General features: G+C 45.9%; 1 protein-coding gene and 1 pseudogene across 1 annotated transcript in view; one reads left to right on the top strand and one right to left on the bottom strand.

The window, feature by feature from the left end:
- The window catches only part of LOC124796208, a 32,328-nt gene that overhangs the window by 889 nt on the left and 11,745 nt on the right, over window positions 1-19,694 (top strand). The window contains exon 2 of the mRNA XM_047260299.1: window positions 8,149-9,293. Within this exon, the coding sequence (XP_047116255.1) occupies window positions 8,149-9,293 (1,145 nt within the window). The remainder of the gene's footprint in view (window positions 1-8,148; window positions 9,294-19,694) is intronic.
- LOC124796976 lies at window positions 5,202-5,298 on the bottom strand (annotated as a pseudogene).

Raw genomic sequence — 19,694 nt, 5'->3', positions numbered from 1 at the left:
TGCTTCGGCGATTTTCCAGCGGTTCATCGAACAACTGATCCACCCCATCCCGGGCACGGCAAATTATTTGGACGACATCATTGTCACAGGCCGGATCACAACGGACCTCATACGAACCCTTCCGGAAGTATTTGCGGTATTTCAAGAGGCAAATCTCAAATATAACGTGGAGAAGATCGTTTTTGGGGTGCCACAAGTGGAATACTTGGGCCACATATTTAGTGCTTCAGCCATACAACCCAATCCGGCGTACATAGAGGATCGCCAGAAACTGGCGCCACCCACGGATACCGCTCAGCTTAAATCAGTTTTGGGGAAAATTAATTATTACGGGCGGTATATTCTCCACACTGCTGCAATAGCGAAACCACTACACCACCTTCTCGGCAAACGGGTAAAATGGCACTGGTCATCCAAGTGTGACAATGCTTTCCAGGCTTTGAAGAAGGCACTATTGAAAACTATGTCTTTGTCCATACGATCCGACAGACCAGCTGGTACGAGCAGCAGACGCCTCCGATTATGGGGTCGGAGGAGTCCTTTCCCATGTGAGACAAACGCTTTGGGTCTTTCCAGACCACTGATCAAAGTCTCTCAGAACAGTTCAACGCAATTACAGCCAAACAGAGAAAGAAGTTTGGCTATAGTATTCGGAGTGAAAAAGTTCCACGAATACCTGTATGGACGACATTTTGTGTTGCAGACGGACCACAAGCCTCTGGTACCACTGTTCCGAACGTCGGCCGACATACCCCCCAGGACGGCTCGCCGAATTCAGCGGTGGGCGCTATTCCTGGCAGAGTATAACTACGACATACAGTACCGCTCAGCAGCACAACACGCGAACGCGGACTTCATGCCTCGGTTCCCGGCAGAGGACGATCCAGCATTTGACGCGGACGCCGGCCATCTGCTGCCAACTAGAGGGGCCCACTGGCACAGCTTCCACTGGGTGCAAAACTCATCGTCAAACGTACGGCTGAAGACAAAGTCCTATCAAAACTTCTCCGATTCATTAAGACCTGCTGGCCAGGCAAGAACTGTAACAGGTCAGGTGTATTGGGACATCGCTTTGCACCAGTATCTCTGCTTTTTCAGGGGTGCAGTGGGTGCCACCTTCCTCCTGATGAATGATAACGCACGGCTCCACCGAGCTGCCATCGTGGAGGAGTACGTTGAAACAGAATATATCAGGCGAATGGAGTGGCCTGCCTGTTATCCAGACCTAAACCCCATCGAGCATGTCTGGGATGCTCTCGGTCGACGTATCGCTGCACGTCTTGAAACTCAGGAGCTCCGACAGGCACTGGTGCAAGAATGGACGGCTATACCCCAGCAGCTGCTCGACCACCTGATTCAGAGTAGGACAACCCGTTGTGTGCGGGGTACATGCGCAGGAAACAGTGGCGTTTTGTAGCACATGTGTTTCGAGACCATTTTCTCAACTTCTCACCAATACTGTGGACTTACAGTTCTGTGTCGTATTTGTTCCCTATGTTCGTATGCTATTAGCACTTGTTTTGAGTACTGTCACATTATGTGAAAACTGGAGAATGGTAGGTTTAGTATTTGAAACCGGTTCATAGCTGAGAGGCTACGTGTGGCATGTGCCAGAAATGGTAGTTCATGGTGTTTGTTTCCTCTCCTGAAACCTTGAAGCTGTGTTGCGTTTTGTGACTCGAATGGCTCCGTATCTGCTTTTGTCACAGAGCTTATGCATTTGTAACACACGGATATTGGAAGTGGAGTTCTGTCTGATCTTTATCTTCGACGCGGTATGAGAGGTTCATCAGCTGCAGTTGTGACTAGACTCGACTTGGATGACACTGATGAAATGCAGACTGCTGCCAAAGGATTACTGTCTGAGGACTAAGAACTGCTACGTCAATAGTAGCTTACTGGACTACTTTCCAGAGAATATTGTGACATTCATTGGGTGAGTGTTGTAAAAAACAGATTTTGGCAACCGAATACTATGGTAGATTGCCAGTACCTGTGGGAACTACTATGTGAATGACACTCGTGGAGAGTAACCAGTGAAATTTAAACATATGTGGCGTGTTTCTACGGTCTCCTGCAACACCGCCAACCCGCAAAATGCCACCGCTATGCGGGTCATCGCTCCAGTTCCGTTGGTGCACCAGCCAAAGTCAGCCGAATTTCGCCCGACCTGCAAGAAGCAGGCTACTTCAGAGGTCGCGTGTAAGAGCAGTAGAGGCCGCCCCATCTACGGACCTTTCGCTGCATCCGCCACGCCTTTCCTCCGCCAATTCGAGCCCACATTGCTAGACCAGTAGCTATCTGGTAGCTACCCGCCACATGGGTACAGCTGTCCTCGCAGTTCCATCACCGCCAGCAGAGTAACGAGGTCGCCAGCACCACGCCACCAACTGGACTCGACGCAGCCCTTGCCACCAGCGACGACTGCGCATCATAACCTGCAGCTCCGGTTGGAACTCCTGGAACCACTCGTGAGATGCCTACCACTGACGTCTAAGAAGGTAGTCTGTCTCGTCTGCAGAGAACTTTCCAGAAGACGACGATGATGACGTTGGTTTGTGGGGCGCTTAACGTAGTGGTCATCAGCGCCAGTACAAGTTCCAGATCTTTTCAATTCCAGTCTCGGCACTTCCAGAATGATGATGAAATGATAAGGGCAACAGAAACACCCAGTCCCCGAGCGGAGAAAATCCCTGACTCGCCCGGGAATCGAGCCAGGGACACTGTGATCCAGAGGCAGCAATGCTAATCACTGAACCGTGAGCTGTAAACTTTCCCGAAGATAGTCCCACACAGAGGTTTACTTTTGTTGTTTTCCATGAACTTTAAATTGTGAAAGAAGTCATTCCTTCATTTTCAATAAGCATTTTTTTTGTATTTATTTTGAACTGCTAACCGATCGCAGAACTTATATTTGTGAACATAAAAATCAATTTATTGCCACAATCAGTTTGAGTATAATCAACTGACTTACTGTGGAAGTGACCCAAGCTGGGACACTTTAATATGCTCCTGCACAACGGATTTAGTGTAACAGCCGGTTTTAGGTGAAGGGTAGTGACTGAAGACACAGGCAGGTATGCTTAAGTGATATTACTACAGACAGCGATAGCATCCATGTGCTATGACCATTGACGTCATCATCATGCTGGAAACATCCATTTCGAGCGTATCCAAGATGGCGACCCATTATGTACCACAACACATGCGAAATTACAAATAAAACCCGGTCCACAACATTCACAAAACCTAATAAAACAAGTAAAACAAATGCGGGAAACAGGAGGCTTTGGGCGGGGAGAAATTAAAAATTCACTAATAAAAACAACACCGATTAGTAGGCAACATCTGGAAAGACCGCTCAAAACTGCCAAAAACTAAAACCTCACAACACCATAAAAACTAATCGATCTGCACAAGAACATTGCGTAAGTGGATCAAAGTAAATTAAATAGATCTATCTCTTGCTGTGATTTATGTTTCTTAATTAGATCATGGGAGGAGGAACGTGGATCAATGTTTATTAAAACTAGAACAGCACCTTTGATCCTTGGACCAGGATATCAATAAAGCCCCCCCCCCCCCTCCCTCTCATCTACAGGAGCCGATATTCCCATATCCAGTTGACGTGAGCAACTCTGTTCGGTACCAGGATCCGAATAACCCTTCCCCCAAAATAACAGCTGGTATCCCAAACACCAACAAACTTAAAATACTGAAAGGAACAGTAAACAAAAATCCCACACTTAAAATCAATAAAATATACATAAAAAACCCAAAACTTATTACACTTAGAATAAAAGAATGAACTCGTGCCTACACCTAGACTGATTCCCCATATCTCTCTCTCTCTCTCTCTCTCTCTCTCTCTCTCTCTCTCTCTCTCTCTCTCTCTCTCTCTCTCTCTCCCCCCTGCCCCCCCCCTCACTCACACTCTCACACTCCCACAAATACACACATATACAGACGCATTGTGTTGTATGGAACTAGGGACCTAGAAACGACGGAGAGGCTTCGTCCCCGCCGAGCCCTCAGTGGTACACAACCCCACAACAGGCTACAGCAGTCCACTCACCCCACCGCCGCCCCACAATGAACCCAGGGTCATTGTGCGGTTTGTCCCCTAGTGGACCCCCCCAGGAACGTCTCACACCAGATGAGTGTAACCCCAATGTGTTCGTGGGAGAGTAATTATGGTGTACGCGTACTTGGAGACAGTGTTTGCGCAGCGATCGCCGACACAGTGTAACTGAATCGGAATAAGCGGAACCAGCCCGCATTCGCCGAGGCAGATGGAAAACCGCCTTAAAAACCATCCACAGGCTAGCCGGCACACCGGACCTCGATACTAATCTGCCGGGAGGATTCGTGCAAGGGACCGGCACGCCTTCCCGCCCAGAAAGCAGTGCATACTGACCCATAAAACCACAAACAAAGAAACAAACAAACAAAAATACACACCAACTACCTCACGCAACACCACAACCACCCCCCTTCCCCAACAAACCACACCCCTATATCCACATGAAGAAACACCACATAAAAATAGCCATCAGGTACGCTTCCACTCCAACAGTACTCAAGACGAAACTGCTGATTCGAAGTGGGCCTTTTCCCCCGCCCCATAACAGCTCTATTGGCTCACCCAGTATTCCTCAGTCGTATGTTCATGTCTCTGTCGAATAATTCTTAAACTCAGTACCATGGTTACCTGTCAACTGACACCAGCCCCTAGACCGCAGCCCCCTACATAAAGACAAATGACAGGAGAACCTTTTCAATATGTTGCTCTATCAACACTACCAAAACCTGTTTTGTACACCTCTTTACCACAAACGCACTGTGTACGCCTCTCCACCACCCGAAAAATCGAACCTGTTGAGAGAGAACCCCGGGACGACTGCCCCCACACAGCTCGGTGCAGCCAGTGACGAATAGCTGTGTCGGTGTGCACAGTGTAACTGCGGTTTTGTAGCGCTTCCTGTCTTGCCATTAGAGTACAAGTTTGTAATGCACACCGTGGTGAGTGAAAGGTTGGCTGGCAGTATTGTCATGATATATTGTGAATAAAGGTAAGTAGACGAGACCTGCGTAAATTTAAGGCGTAAGTAGTCACAAATGAGTGCAAATATGAAGCGAAACTTGTCTCTCATCACCTACTTATATCCTCAGACATCTTAACGTCAGAGTGACGTTGCGAAAACATTGTGTAACGGTTCACGATTTTGCGCCTCGTATAGGGGCCATGCTAATCTTCTCTGTATCCTTTGAAGCGATATGATAACCACAGATGCAGCTTCTCAGTGTACTTGGAATGTACTTGCTTCGGCGGTACGTATACTAAAATTCAAACATGTCTCGACTCTGGCTTAGCTTTGCTGTGCCGTGACAAGGGGCACAAGACTTACCAAGCGCTAATCTGTCAATCAACTACTGTGAAATATGATTGTTAATAAGTGGTGACGCCAAACTTAGATTGTAGTGCAGCATACTCTCAGCATCCCCCCAGAGCAGCTGCAGTTTTACAGAGCTGCCAATGGGTGGCAGCACCAGCGTTGGCATAGTGCTCACATCTGCACCTTAGTGTCATAGGCATGCCTACGAAACACACTTCTCCAGTATGTGAAATGAATGAACCTGTTTGTGGCTGGTGTCAGATTTTGAACACTTTCTAAACTGTTGAATAATTTTGCAGAGCCATCAGTAACGCTAACACAAATTTCATTACTATTGCAATGGTACTTTGTAAACGATACTGCACGATTCAGTCTTTGAGCGGAAAATGTGTGGTGTTCTATGTAGGACACTTGTTATTTGATTTTATCTGATTTTTATCTGAATTTACATGTGGTGTACTTGATGTAACTCCACCAGAATAGAAGAAAATCTTAATTGCGAGAATATACATAATCGCCTCATAAACGATCAAGTAGAGCATTCGTATTGTACACTTTGAAACACACCAGTGTAGTTCCATATCAGGCATGGATGGTTTTGCAGAGTGGACATTGCGCCACTTTCAGTACAGTAGCCAGTGTTAGAGCTGTGACTGATCCATGGGTACACAGGACAGCTTTACTTGACGTTAGTGTTATACTGTGATGTAGATGTATGAATGAATGATCATGAGAAAACCCGTATTCAGAGACTATATGAATAGAGGAAGCAGGTTAGCTTGTGTGTTGGTAACTGTAGTTGTTTGCCAGTGATATGCTGATCAGTTGTCACACAGATAGGGAGATACTGTAGTGCAAAACTAGAACAGATATTTATTAACCGCTTTCAAATTCTAAACCTGAATGCTCACTGCTGCCATGTGGAAGAAATGGTAGTTCGTGATGTTTGTTCCCTTTGCTGACACTTTGAAGCTGGGTAGCGTCTTGTGAGTTGAATGGCTCCCTATGTCCTTTTGTGGCAGAGCTTATGCGTATGTAACATAAATATTTCATGTTGCGTCTAGTCACAATTTCAGCTGATCCCATAACGTGTCGAAGGGAAAGGCTTGACCAAAGTCGTCTTGTGTGAAAATTACGGAATGCAAAGTGCTGCCAAAGGATTACAGTCCGAGAATTAAGTACTATGATGTCAATATTAGCATACTGGACTGCTTTCTAGACAGTGTTGTTGCATTCACAGGAGGGTGTTGTGACAAATTGATTTTGGTAACTATATATAACGGTGGATTACCAGTATCTGTGGGGAACTACAATGTAAATCACACTCATGGAGAATAACCAGTGAAATTTTGACATGACATATTCCAGAATCACACACTGGCTGTAATAAATGGCAAGTTTTAGAAGCTGCAGTTATCTTGTGTAAAGTAAATGTAATATTTTCATACGATGTGTGTCGGTGCAGATGTGTGTTTTGTAACGAGATAGAGCTGAAGCAAATCAACTTGATTGTAGGGGTAGGCGATGTGACATTTGTTTTTGCGGCATGAAACAAAACGCAATCAGCTATCAGTATCACAAACGAAGGTCATATCCACCCATCTCAAAACCTTAGAATACTAATAAGAAAAAAAGTTAAAAACGATTCCCCGTCAAGCCCAATCGATGGAAGGAAAGAGAGCTAAGAACAAGAACTTCCTTTTGGTGAAAGGTCCACATAATACGCCATAGAGACAAGGGAGGTGCTGAATTAAAGATTAAATGTCCTTCAGCGTAACGCTACGACGGATAAAAAATAAAACGTAGTCGACAGCCAGTGCGTCCTTCGCTAAAACGGCCGATAACTCAGATGGCAAACATACGGTAGAACGTAAGTGCTTAAAAAAGGACATTCGTGCTCATTTCCTGACCGAAGTGGTGGCGGAGCACCACTTAACAAATAGCGGTACCTCAAAAGACAGAGCCTGATACGCAACCCAGCTAAAATGATCTCACGAAGAGGGTACCGAGAAGAGGTCGCCCAAGCCGCTGGGAGAGGCTTAATGCCCCGAAGCTTGTTCCCGTGAAGTGAAGACCAACGGTGACGCCGCAGGGACACCACCTGCTCGCAGAGGGCAACACGGAGACCATCAGGAGGAATGGAAGAGTCAGCGGGCCCAGGTAGGAGGACTGCATCCTTGGCAGCAGTGTCAGCAGGCTCGTTTTCGTCAGACCGACGTGACCAGGAACCCACATAAACATCGCAGTGGCCCCATCTAGAGTGAGCAACTAGTGGCTTTCTTGGACCTACTGCGCTAAAGGATGGACTGTGTACAGCACACAGAGGCTCTGAAGGGCACAGAGAGTCTGAGGAGATGACACAATTAAAAGCCTGTGTCACCGGATGTACTGCATGGCCCGATTCGGCGCGCTGCTGTGAATGCTAAGGAGTGTTCCAGAAGCTGATACCGAAAATCGTCGGTGGCCATTACGAAGGCACACCCGACACCATGGTCTGTCAGAGACATCAGTGTACACAATGTTCTGTGCGAAAGTCGAGGAACTTGCAGCGAATCCAGAGTGGTTTCCTTAGAAAGCGAATGAAGTTGAACACGAGTCGCCATACGACACAAAGGTGGTTACGGGATCACACCCATCGAGAACGTGGCAGAGAGTGTGAAGTTAACTTTCGGCTAGTGCTCCGGCAGATTAACTTCAGGAGGTAGGAGAAGTGGGATGCTCCCCATACCAGCAGTCGAAGGAGTCATCGAAGGAGGAGTCATCGAAGGAGGAGTCATCGAAGGAGGAGTCATCGAAGGAGGAGTCATCGAAGGAGGAGTCATCGAAGGAGGAGTCATCGAAGGAGGAGTCATCGAAGGAGGAGTCATCGAAGGAGGAGTCATCGAAGGAGGAGTCATCGAAGGAGGAGTCATCGAAGGAGGAGTCATCGAAGGAGGAGTCATCGAAGGAGGAGTCATCGAAGGAGGAGTCATCGAAGGAGGAGTCATCGAAGGAGGAGTCATCGAAGGAGGAGTCATCGAAGGAGGAGTCATCGAAGGAGGAGTCATCGAAGGAGGAGTCATCGAAGGAGGAGTCATCGAAGGAGGAGTCATCGAAGGAGGAGTCATCGAAGGAGGAGTCATCGAAGGAGGAGTCATCGAAGGAGGAGTCATCGAAGGAGGAGTCATCGAAGGAGGAGTCATCGAAGGAGGAGTCATCGAAGGAGGAGTCATCGAAGGAGGAGTCATCGAAGGAGGAGTCATCGAAGGAGGAGTCATCGAAGGAGGAGTCATCGAAGGAGGAGTCATCGAAGGAGGAGTCATCGAAGGAGGAGTCATCGAAGGAGGAGTCATCGAAGGAGGAGTCATCGAAGGAGGAGTCATCGAAGGAGGAGTCATCGAAGGAGGAGTCATCGAAGGAGGAGTCATCGAAGGAGGAGTCATCGAAGGAGGAGTCATCGAAGGAGGAGTCATCGAAGGAGGAGTCATCGAAGGAGGAGTCATCGAAGGAGGAGTCATCGAAGGAGGAGTCATCGAAGGAGGAGTCATCGAAGGAGGAGTCATCGAAGGAGGAGTCATCGAAGGAGGAGTCATCGAAGGAGGAGTCATCGAAGGAGGAGTCATCGAAGGAGGAGTCATCGAAGGAGGAGTCATCGAAGGAGGAGTCATCGAAGGAGGAGTCATCGAAGGAGGAGTCATCGAAGGAGGAGTCATCGAAGGAGGAGTCATCGAAGGAGGAGTCATCGAAGGAGGAGTCATCGAAGGAGGAGTCATCGAAGGAGGAGTCATCGAAGGAGGAGTCATCGAAGGAGGAGTCATCGAAGGAGGAGTCATCGAAGGAGGAGTCATCGAAGGAGGAGTCATCGAAGGAGGAGTCATCGAAGGAGGAGTCATCGAAGGAGGAGTCATCGAAGGAGGAGTCATCGAAGGAGGAGTCATCGAAGGGGTGGACGGACATGGTAGACAAAGAGCAACTGTATCTGCTGATTAGCAGATCACGCCGGATGACAGCAGTAGTTCGCCAGCTTCTGCACAGAGACACTCAACGGAACTAGTGTAAAAGATGCCATTGATCAAACGGATTCCATGATGGTCGATTGTATTTAGGCGGCGTAAGTTGAATTGATGTGCAGATGCATAACCACCCGTTTCGAACGGACAAAGGGATCGGCACAAATCGAGTAGGGTCGTCCGATCCGCTCCCCAGGAAGTAGTGCTGAGGACACCCAGGACACTGAGGGGCAGCAAGCATCCAGGTAAGACGTGTCGGAGGACCAGGAAAATTTTCTATCACGTATGAGTCCAAGGAATTTGGTAGTTTCAGCGAATGGAAGAGAAACTGGCTCAAGATGTGAAGACGGTGGAAGAAACGCGTTGCGCCGCCAGAAATTCGTACAAACGGGTTTGTCAGTGGAAAAGCGAAAGCCATTGTCGACGCTCCACGATCGAAACACCGCTGAAGACGCCGCTCAAGGAGGCAGGTGGGTGGAGAACTGCAACAGATCGCAAAGTCGTTCACGAAAATGGAGCCAGAAATGCTGGGCAGGAGACAGGCCATGCTAAGGTCAATGGCTGTAGTAAAGAGGACGACGTTCAGGAGGAGCCCTGAGGTACTGCTTTTTCCTGGATAAACGTACCCGACAGGGCAGAACCCACACGGACCTTGAGAACTCTATCTTTTAAAAATTCCCAAAGAAAATGGAGCAGGCGACCTAGGAGGCCCCATGAGTATAAAGTAAGGAGGTACCAGTCTTCCGTAAACTGTCGTGGGCTTTCTCCAAATAAAAAATTAAACAAAAAAAACTCTGCCAGTCTGGTATTTCCACAGAAAATCAGTCATAACATAGGTTGACAACTTGATGAGATCCTCAACTGCAGAACGGCGCGCTCGAAATCCACATTTTGCAGTTGTTAGTAAATTGCGAGGCTCCAGCCACCACACCAACCGGTATACGTTCCATCACCTTGGAAACACAGCTGGTGAGAAAAGTTGGGTGGTATCTAGAAGCGGGGTGTTTCTCCTTACTGGAGTAATATCTGGCGTTCTCCAAGGAAGTGTTATAGGCCCTCTATTGTTCCTGTTCTATATTAACGATATAGGAGACAATCTGAGTAGCCGTCACAGATTGTTTGCAGATGATGCTGTCATTTACCGTCTTGTAAAGTCATCAGATGATCAAAACGACTTGCTAAATGTTTAAGATACGATACCTATATGGTGCGATAAGTGGCAAATGACCCTGAATAAGCAAAAGTGTGAAGTTATCCACATGAGTACTAAAAGAAATCAGCTAAATTTCGAATACGCGATAAGTCACACAAATCTGAAGGCTGTAATCCCTCAGTATTTAGTTGAATTTACAGTTACAAATAACCTAAATTGGAACAATCACGTAAATAATATTATGGGTAGGCCAAATCAAAGACTGCGATTCATTGGCAGAACACTTAGAAGGTGCAACAGGTCTACTAAAGAGACTGCTTACACTACGCTTGTCCGCCCTATTCTGGAGTATTACTGTGCGGTGTGGGATCCGCATCAGGTGGGACTGACGGATGACATCGAGAAAGTACAAAGAAGGGCAGTTCTTTTTGTATTTTCTCGAAATAGGTGAGATAGTGCCGCAGATATGATAAGTGAATTGGAGTGGCAATCATTAAAACAAAGGCGTCTTTCGTTGTGACTGGGTCTTCTCATGAAATTGCAATCACCAGTTTTTTCCTCCGATTGCGAAAACATTCTGTTGGCACCCACCTTCATACGGAGAAATGATCATCACGATAAAAAAAGAAAAATCAGGGCTCGCACAGGAAATTTTAAGTGCTCGTTTTTCCCGCGTGCCGTTCGAAAGTAGAACGGTAGAGAGACAGCTTGAGGCTGGTTCATTGAATCCTCTGGCAGGCACTTTATTCTGAATAGCAGAGTAACCAAGTAGATGTAGTTATAGGTGTAATAATAACGGAGTGCTTTCAAATAAATGCACGTATATAAAGGAACTACGTACAAATGACTAGCTTTACAAGATACGAGTCTTTACTGATAACTGAGTAAGCGCTTTCAATAGAAGTGACTCAAATTTTCCAGCAATACACAAGGTACGTCGATTTGATGGCAACCAAAATACAGTGAAAATCTCAGACTATACATAAACTTCTGGATGCCGTCCCCCCAAAAAATACACACACCTTCTTAATAGTAATCCAGCCAACGGATTTTTAAAAGGAAATAGTAGCTGCTGGTCCCCATGCAGTTACACACCGTGCCGGCTGGTCGTACTTCAACAAGACGTACGCGAGGACAACCAAGCAACAAGTACACTAGCTGCAACGCAAATCGTTCAACAAAACGAAGGCACCAAAATCACTTACACCTTCGATGGCGAGCGTTGTTCGAGATGGTCTCCAGGGATGGGTCTCTCCGAGAAAACAGGCATCAAAGCAATGCGACGAACAGCGCCCGGAGTTGACATCAGGCAGGTCCGCCACAAACTCGGGACGCGTTACGAGGTAGACCCGCCGTCCCGCTGCTGGCCGAGCACGCATGTTTCCCTCTTTCGTCCGCGCAAGCACGTCCTTGCACCTCGCCGCGAGTCCAGTACCACCTGCCACGAGCGTGAGAAACACCCGCGAGATCACAACAGAACCGAAGATCCTAGTACAGCCAGGTAATCGATAATGTGGCGCCAAAGAGCTGGTGTGTGATAAAAGGCTCACCACGTCTCAGAGCACTCACTCCTGCAGGGTGCAGAGTCATCGGCATTCTCTCTGGGTCGGCCTGCGGATTCCAGGACAGAAAAACTTTTGGTGGTGCGCACCGGCGAAACAGAGGTCGGCCTGGCGACGCTATCTCGCGCGGACACCTTTGAAGACGATCTTAGAGTCGGCGAAGGGAAGACCGTTGTTTGATTTTTTTTTAGAGCCTTTTCGATGCGTAGATGAATCGGTTTTGTGGCTGGAAGGAGGTAAGAAGTCTTTGCGGGAATATTCCTTTTGTTCTTTCTGGCGTGCTGGTTATGAGGCGTGCGTTTTCACTGCCGTGGGCGAAGTTTTGGTGACTTGGTGCACAGCTGGAAGAGGAGGAGACTGGGACGCTACCGCGACACTGGGCGACTTGGTAACCGCACTGCTGAATTTGAGGTCGCAAAGCCGCATGGGATATCCTTCATGCAACGAGGTGTAGCAAGAACAGTACTGTAAGTGCTAGATGCTAAAACACAGGGCTTTCGAGTAGCCAACATCTTGCATGTCATAGGAGATAAGGGTGGAGTTTACCCTGAGTTGCCCGCTCATCGAGATATACGTAAAATTCTCGGGATGGGGCGACACGGTCTCTGTTACCATTGATGCAGTAGGGAGGAGGAGGCGAGCAACTGCTTTCGTGTGTATCCCTACCACAAGTAACACATTTGGCTGTGTTTTTACAGGAAATTCGAGCGTGTTTGTAACGTTGACATTGGTAGCAAAGCATCGGGTTTGGAATGTACTGTCTGATTGTAATGACCTTATAGTCTACTTTGAAATGGAAGCAATACTCGACCAAAAGTGAGAAAAGGGGATGCACATTGGAACTAAGGTGGCATCAATCTTTTTCTTTACTCGATGCACTGCAGTGAAGTCCTGATCAGAGACGTAAGTTAGATTTCTCCCTCGGTCAGATCATCAAGCAGCGAGGTGTATATAGCACCATACGAAGAATTCAGTGTTCGATGGGCCTCAACATAAACAGGATAGACATGGAGGAGAGAATCTATGAACAGTTGTTGAGCTTGAAAATCACTATTGGTTTCCAAAAGCAAAGTACCATTATGCAGACGAAACCAGGATTTCACAGGGCCAGCAATGCCATCAAAACTTTTCTGAATAATAAATGGATTAACTACAGGGAAGGACTGCGTCAATGCTTTAGAAAATGTGGGATGATTCATAGACGATCTGGAGGTTAGACCAGCTGCACAGTACAAGCGATTTTCTGCATGCATTCCTCTAAAACCGCTTATGGGCTACTTTTAGGACATGAGGTAGATTATTATAAATGCTAAACAGGAACACATTCTGGTACGGAGTGCATCGGATAATAACTCATACATTAAAGGAGGTCAAGAGGAGAATATGATCACAATTAGCAAGATAATATGGAAAATACCCCACATCAGTGTATCAGACGAGGAGCGTTTGAAGCTTTTAAAAGATCTGAATTCCGGTACATTTCTATCACCAACATTTCTCTCTTGGGAGGTTTTCGAGTAGCCAGTGTTACCGACTGCAAGCAGACAAACATGGGGTATTAAAACCTGTTCACATCTACAGACACCTTGATTTTCAGACTGACAGAAGAGGGAATATATCAAATGATTTCACTGCATTCGACAACTGCGGTTTAAATAACGCCAGAGTCTACCTGAATTCAGAATTCTAACCATATGACAATTTACACCTGCAGTGGGATGAAATTTATACAGTCTAGCATATCACATGTATGTTAGGTTTCTTAGTATGAAAAGAAGGGGATGTCTACTCAGTCCACAGAAGTTCAAAGTGCTATCACCGATCATCGTAATAGACCGCTCGAAACAGAACAAGACAATTACATTTCGACCAGATGTATGTATTGAATTTAAATCTTCAGCAGATTTCCCAGAACACACTGCAATGTATGCTCTAGTTCTACATGACCGTGTGATCAACTACTGCCCGCTCACAGGCGTTGTGCAACGAGCTGTATAAATGAACAGGTGCTGCGCCATAGCTAGAGCATTCCAAAATGGCATCTGAAGGCGTGAACATCATTGGAGACGCTCAGGGTTTCTATGACGGTGAGCGTAGACAGTTCATATTTAAAGATGTTGCATTCGTAGCGTATAGAGAAGATGCCGGAAAATAGAGGCATTCTCAGCAAATAAAGCGTCATCGAGGTCTTTCAAGGATGTGAAGTGCGCCAAGACACAGAACAGTGCCAAGTATTTAACACGTTTCTACCGTTGGAATTCATTGGGATGATCCTGGCATAACCTATAAAGATATGGTGACGTCGCTTCGGTTATTCAGCCACACAGATACCATCATCATCTTGAAGGGGTAGGATACGATCCTCAAGTTTGTTGCTATTCAGGACATGGAATTCTACGGGTGTCCTGATCTCCAACGACTCAAGGAGTACAAGACGATGTGTTTGCTTATGAAAATGTAAAAATTACTTTTAAGTTGGATGAGAAATAGTGTTGAAAAAAGAACAAAATTGATTCTTTACTTTACAGCCTCTGTTTCCGCTTTGACATTGTACATTTTTAACCAGATACTACGTCTGCGAGTTTCTTCAAGCAGCAGAGATATAATTTTAGACATGTCTGCTGTATGCCTTTGGAATCGGACACGTTTACGTGCCTCCTGCTCCCATAACCCGTTTCGTGCTGCGTGATAGGCATAATTCCAAGCAGACATTCTATATATTTCGTTATCTTCCGCCTTAAACTTCCTCTTTAATAACACTCATATTCAGCAAAACTTATGTCATTTGTGGCCAGACAGCCGTTATATATATATATATAAAATGTTACAGTCAAAAGTGGTTTTTAATTACAACGCATCTTACTAGTTTATACTGAGCCACTTCGTCAAAACGCGTTTTGCCTAGTTAAAACTAGTTTTAAATGACTTTCGCTTTTGACCAGTAGTAAATTCTAGTTGTAACTAAGGCTATAAGTATCAACTAGTTTCAACTAGTAAGAACGCGTTCTAACTAAACTACGCAGAACCAGTTTTCAGTAAATTTATTTAGGGGCAAATATTAAAATTAAGAGCAAAAACGAGTTGACAGAAATTAAAAAACAGCATTTTTGAATTGTGCAATGCTATATTTATTGAATATTGATCATACATCTAAGTCATTAATATTAACTACAGCAATACAAAAATAACTGTACACTGAAGAAATATTTTAAGGTACATTACAGAGCCATATTAACAGTTTAGGTACGAAAATGGAAAGAAAATAATCATACAGTGAAAGTATATTAATTAGACATTTGAGGAAAGTCGCTACAATCTTAATAAAAGAGAAACGTACCAAAAAATTTAACAATTAAATTTTTATTATTTGTTATAGCAAGGCAAACTGTCATCACAACTGGTTAAAATGGCTCTGAGCACTACGGGACTTAACATCTATGGTCATCAGTCCCCTAGAACTTAGAACTACTTAAACCTAACTAACCTAAGGACATCACACAACACCCAGTCATCACGAGGCAGAGAAAATCCCTGACCCGCCGGGAATCGAACCCGGGAACCCGGGCGCGGGAAGCGAGAACGCTACCGCGCGACCACGAGCTGCGGACTGTCATCACATTTTGAGTTATAAACGTTTACTTTTTTCCTAGAAAACTCCTCTTTGAAAAACACGCCTTCTTACAAACATAGCGAACAAATCCTTGTCCTGATCTATGTCGAGTTACCTGTTAGTGAAACAACTTGCAGAGAATAGTTTCAGCGCTTCAGAAACGGTGATTTTGACGTCGATTACCAGGACGGCGATGGAAGAGAGAAGCTTTTCGTAGCTAGTGGAACCGACGGAACACTCACAGGAGACAGTTATCGAAAGCAATTGATGCGTTTGAACCCAACCCTGGCAGACAAATGGCCACAATGCAGCGACAGTCAGCGAAACGTATTTTGCAGCTTCACTGTGCCAAGTTTTTATGATACCAAGTTCAGAAATGATGAAAATACAAAACAATAGTATAAAACTATTTTGACAAATAGACCTAATGAAACGAAAGATCAGACAAGAGTGACCATTTCCCATCTTTCTGCAATATCCAAATGTATACCACATGAGACAGCTGGAGTGGAAGACAGAAGAGAGGAATGAGACAATAAGAAGAATGCTGGAGAGGGGAACAAGAATTACTGTAAAAGAACCACAGGGCAAGAGAAGGTAAGCACGTAAGTAATGCAAGAGGAAACAGAGAGAATTTCAAAAACAGTGGATTGATGAGTTAGAAGAGGAAAAAACTGCTCACGAAACAAGGAAAATCTATATGAGGGTGAACGATATAAAGAAAGGATTCTAACTCAGAGCAGTTTCCCGTAATGATAAAGAGGGAAACCTGATTAGAGGAAAAGATCAGATTTTAATCATATGGGTAAAGTATTTCAGTGAACTACTGAATACAGAAACGGAAAACGAAGGTGATGTTGATGCTGGTATCGTAGAAGAGGTGGAGCAGGAGTTTAACTTCTTCCATTGTAGGTTCTCGACTGATTTCTGATACTCCTCTGTTTAAGGTAGTATCAAGACTCTTAAAAACAAAGCTCCAGGAGAAGACAATATTACAGCAGAAATGATAAAATATGGCGGAGAAAAACTGATAAGGGTTTTACATGAGATTATAGTGGAAATATAGCGGAAGGAAAATATGGCGGAATAATGGAATACAGCAACACTCCGCCCTACTCATAAGAAACTTGACAAAGCTGACTGTGCGGATTGTAGAGGAATTGCACTGCTCTGCACAGTATATAAAGTATTAGGAAAAATCATTGCTGGCCGACTAATAACTTGAGTAAAAGCGACGAGATTTCCACCAGCTGTTTATTGATTTCAAACAAGCTTACGATAATATCGAAAGGAATCAACTCCAGAAGGCAATGAAAGAGGCAGAAGTACCCAACAAACTAATAAGGCTAGTTCATATGACTTGAGAAGAAAGTATCCAAAGCGAAGGTTGAGGGCACATTGCTAAAGCCATTTGAAGTTAACCGAGGATTGCAGCATGGTGATGCGCTGTCCAGTATTCTGTTTAATGACATCTTGGAGAGGATAATGCGAAAGACACAAAGCGGCAACCCTGTGGGAACGCTGTTTAATAGTGACGCACGATCTTGCATATGCAGATATATTGAGTTCTTATCCAGGATTAAACAGGACCTGGGAGAAAAGCTTGAAAAATTAGAAAAATATCGAATGGAGGTGGGGCTGACAAGTAATCAGTCAAAGACCAAGCATATGTCAACACCTAGGAAAAAGTATGGTGAAGGAGAAAGAAGCATGACTTTGAACGGAAATGAATATGATCACTGTGAGAGCTTTAAATATCCTGGATCACTGATAACTGAGAATACGGATATGAGAGAAGAAATACATAAAAAGATTGCAGCTGTTGGGCCGAGATACTTTGCACTGATTAAAGTATTTAAAGCAATAATCCTTAGTATGAATCTTAAGCCGACTGCGTGTCGTGCAGTAGTGAGACCTCTGGCGATGACAATGACGCAAAATGAGGAATAATTGTTCCAGTGACGAGAAAGGAAGATACTTACGAACATCTACGGGCCACAGAATGATAGGGGGCTTTGGCAAAACAGAAATAATAAAGAGATCAGAGAGTTGGGTAACAAACCAGATATAGCGACGGAAGTAAAGAGTAATAGATTATGTTGGTTGGTACGTGTAGAAAGAATGGTGGAGAACAGAATAGTCAACAAAATTTTCAAAGGAAAACCAGGTGTACGCCGTGTAAGGGTCAGACCAAGGACCAGATCGCTATACAACGTGGAGGAGAACTTGAGAGGAGTGGTAGTCAGAAGATGGAGAGCAGAGGCAGCCAGCAGAGAAGAGTGGATGGAGATTGTCCATGAGGCCAAGGCCCTACACGAGCTGTAACGCCAGGGAGTAAGCAAGTAAGATCTATGGTGACGTACCTATTACTGGAAGTACTTGTAGAGAATTGTTTCAGCGCTTCAAGAACGGTGATTTTGACGTCGAAGACCGGCATGGCGGTGGAAGTGGGAAGCTTTTCGAAGTGACTGACACCGACAGGAACAATCACAGAAGATACCTGGTCGAGAACAGCCATGCTGCAAAATCACATTTTCATGTCCTTCGCTGTACTGTGGCTATTTGATTTCCAGTGTTCGGCTCAAACGTACCAAGCTTTCGCCAACTGTCGCAAAACCCGTCAAAACAGACTTGGAAACGTTGAAATGGGAAGTCCTATACCACTCACTGTATTTGCCGGACATTGCTCCCTCTGTCTACCACCTTTCTCGATCATTTTCTCACGGTGGTTATTTATCATTGATGCCTACTCCAAATACACATATGTCATCCGTATGGCATCCACCACCACAGTGGCCACACTCATGGCCCTGGCCCAGGGTCTCGCTATTGAGGGATGGCCTCATTCATTGATTTCTGATAATGGCACCCAATTCACAGCATCCTCCTTCCATGACTTCAGTCAGGCAGCGGTATCCAACATATCCATAGCCCACCTTTGCACCCTTCCTACAATGGCTCAGCAGAGTGGCTCGTCCACACATTTAAACAACAGTTGACAAAGACGGTCACCCTGTTCTTCAGCACATATCGCACCTTGCCAATTGATGGACATAGTACGGTGGAGCTCCTCCATGGGCGACATCTGCAGCCCTGCTTCATTTGCTGATGCTGCCACCCCCACCCTCACCTGGCCCTCTCAGAGTTACTCCTCCAGCGTGGCTGTGTGGGCCCACGTGTATGGGTGGAAGGCAGGTTTCTGTGCCTGCCACGGTCGTCGCGGCCGATGGTTGGTGCGTAATGTCAGTGCAATCGTCGAAAGGGTTTGAGCGCCGAATGCGTATCCCTGCAGGGCTCCCGCCACCACCTCCTCCTACACTATCTGTTTCAGGCACCGATGTAGTGCTTGAGTCGCCGCCACTGCCCCCAGTTGCTGCCTCCCGGCGAGCTTGCTGCTGGCCCTCCCCACCCCGAGGTGAATCAGAGGCTCCCTTTGAGACCCTGGCCTTTGGGTCTGCCGCATGGACACGTCGTACATCCCTTCCTCCTAGGCAATGGCAGTTGACGAGCCCGGATCTTCTCCCATCTGCCGGCCACCGCAGCACTGTATCGAGGGCGATTTCGCCCCTACGCGCAAGTTTCAAGAGGGAGTGATCTGGTACCAAGTTCCATGGGTTTCGAATCCTCGCCAGATGGCATGGAACTCGATGATCATTTGAGGTCTCTGCAGCAGTCGCGCCGTAAGCTTTGGCTGTACGCGCTCCTGGCCCCGAGTCTAACGTGAGGGCACCACTGTGGAGCACGTGGTTCCAGTGGTCAATAGCGACGTACCCTGCCTCTCTCTCAGCGAGGTAGTCTGGTATTCGTGTTGAGTCGGTTGATATCTCACTTACAGACATCGTGTTTACATTGCATGTGCTTACTTCCCATTTCGTGCGGTTATCTCTTGTGACCCCATTCCTTAATACTTTGTTGTTGATCTTGGTGTATTGCTTGGTTGTCTGTTGTTATGCTTGTCCTTCCATTTCCATTCGTCTGTCTTGT

The sequence above is a fragment of the Schistocerca piceifrons genome, chromosome 4 (assembly GCF_021461385.2).
Source record: "Schistocerca piceifrons isolate TAMUIC-IGC-003096 chromosome 4, iqSchPice1.1, whole genome shotgun sequence".
Lineage (NCBI taxonomy): Eukaryota > Metazoa > Arthropoda > Insecta > Orthoptera > Acrididae > Schistocerca > Schistocerca piceifrons.
The sequence above is the reverse complement of the archived record's forward strand: the minus strand, read 5'-3'. Positions and strand labels throughout refer to the sequence as shown.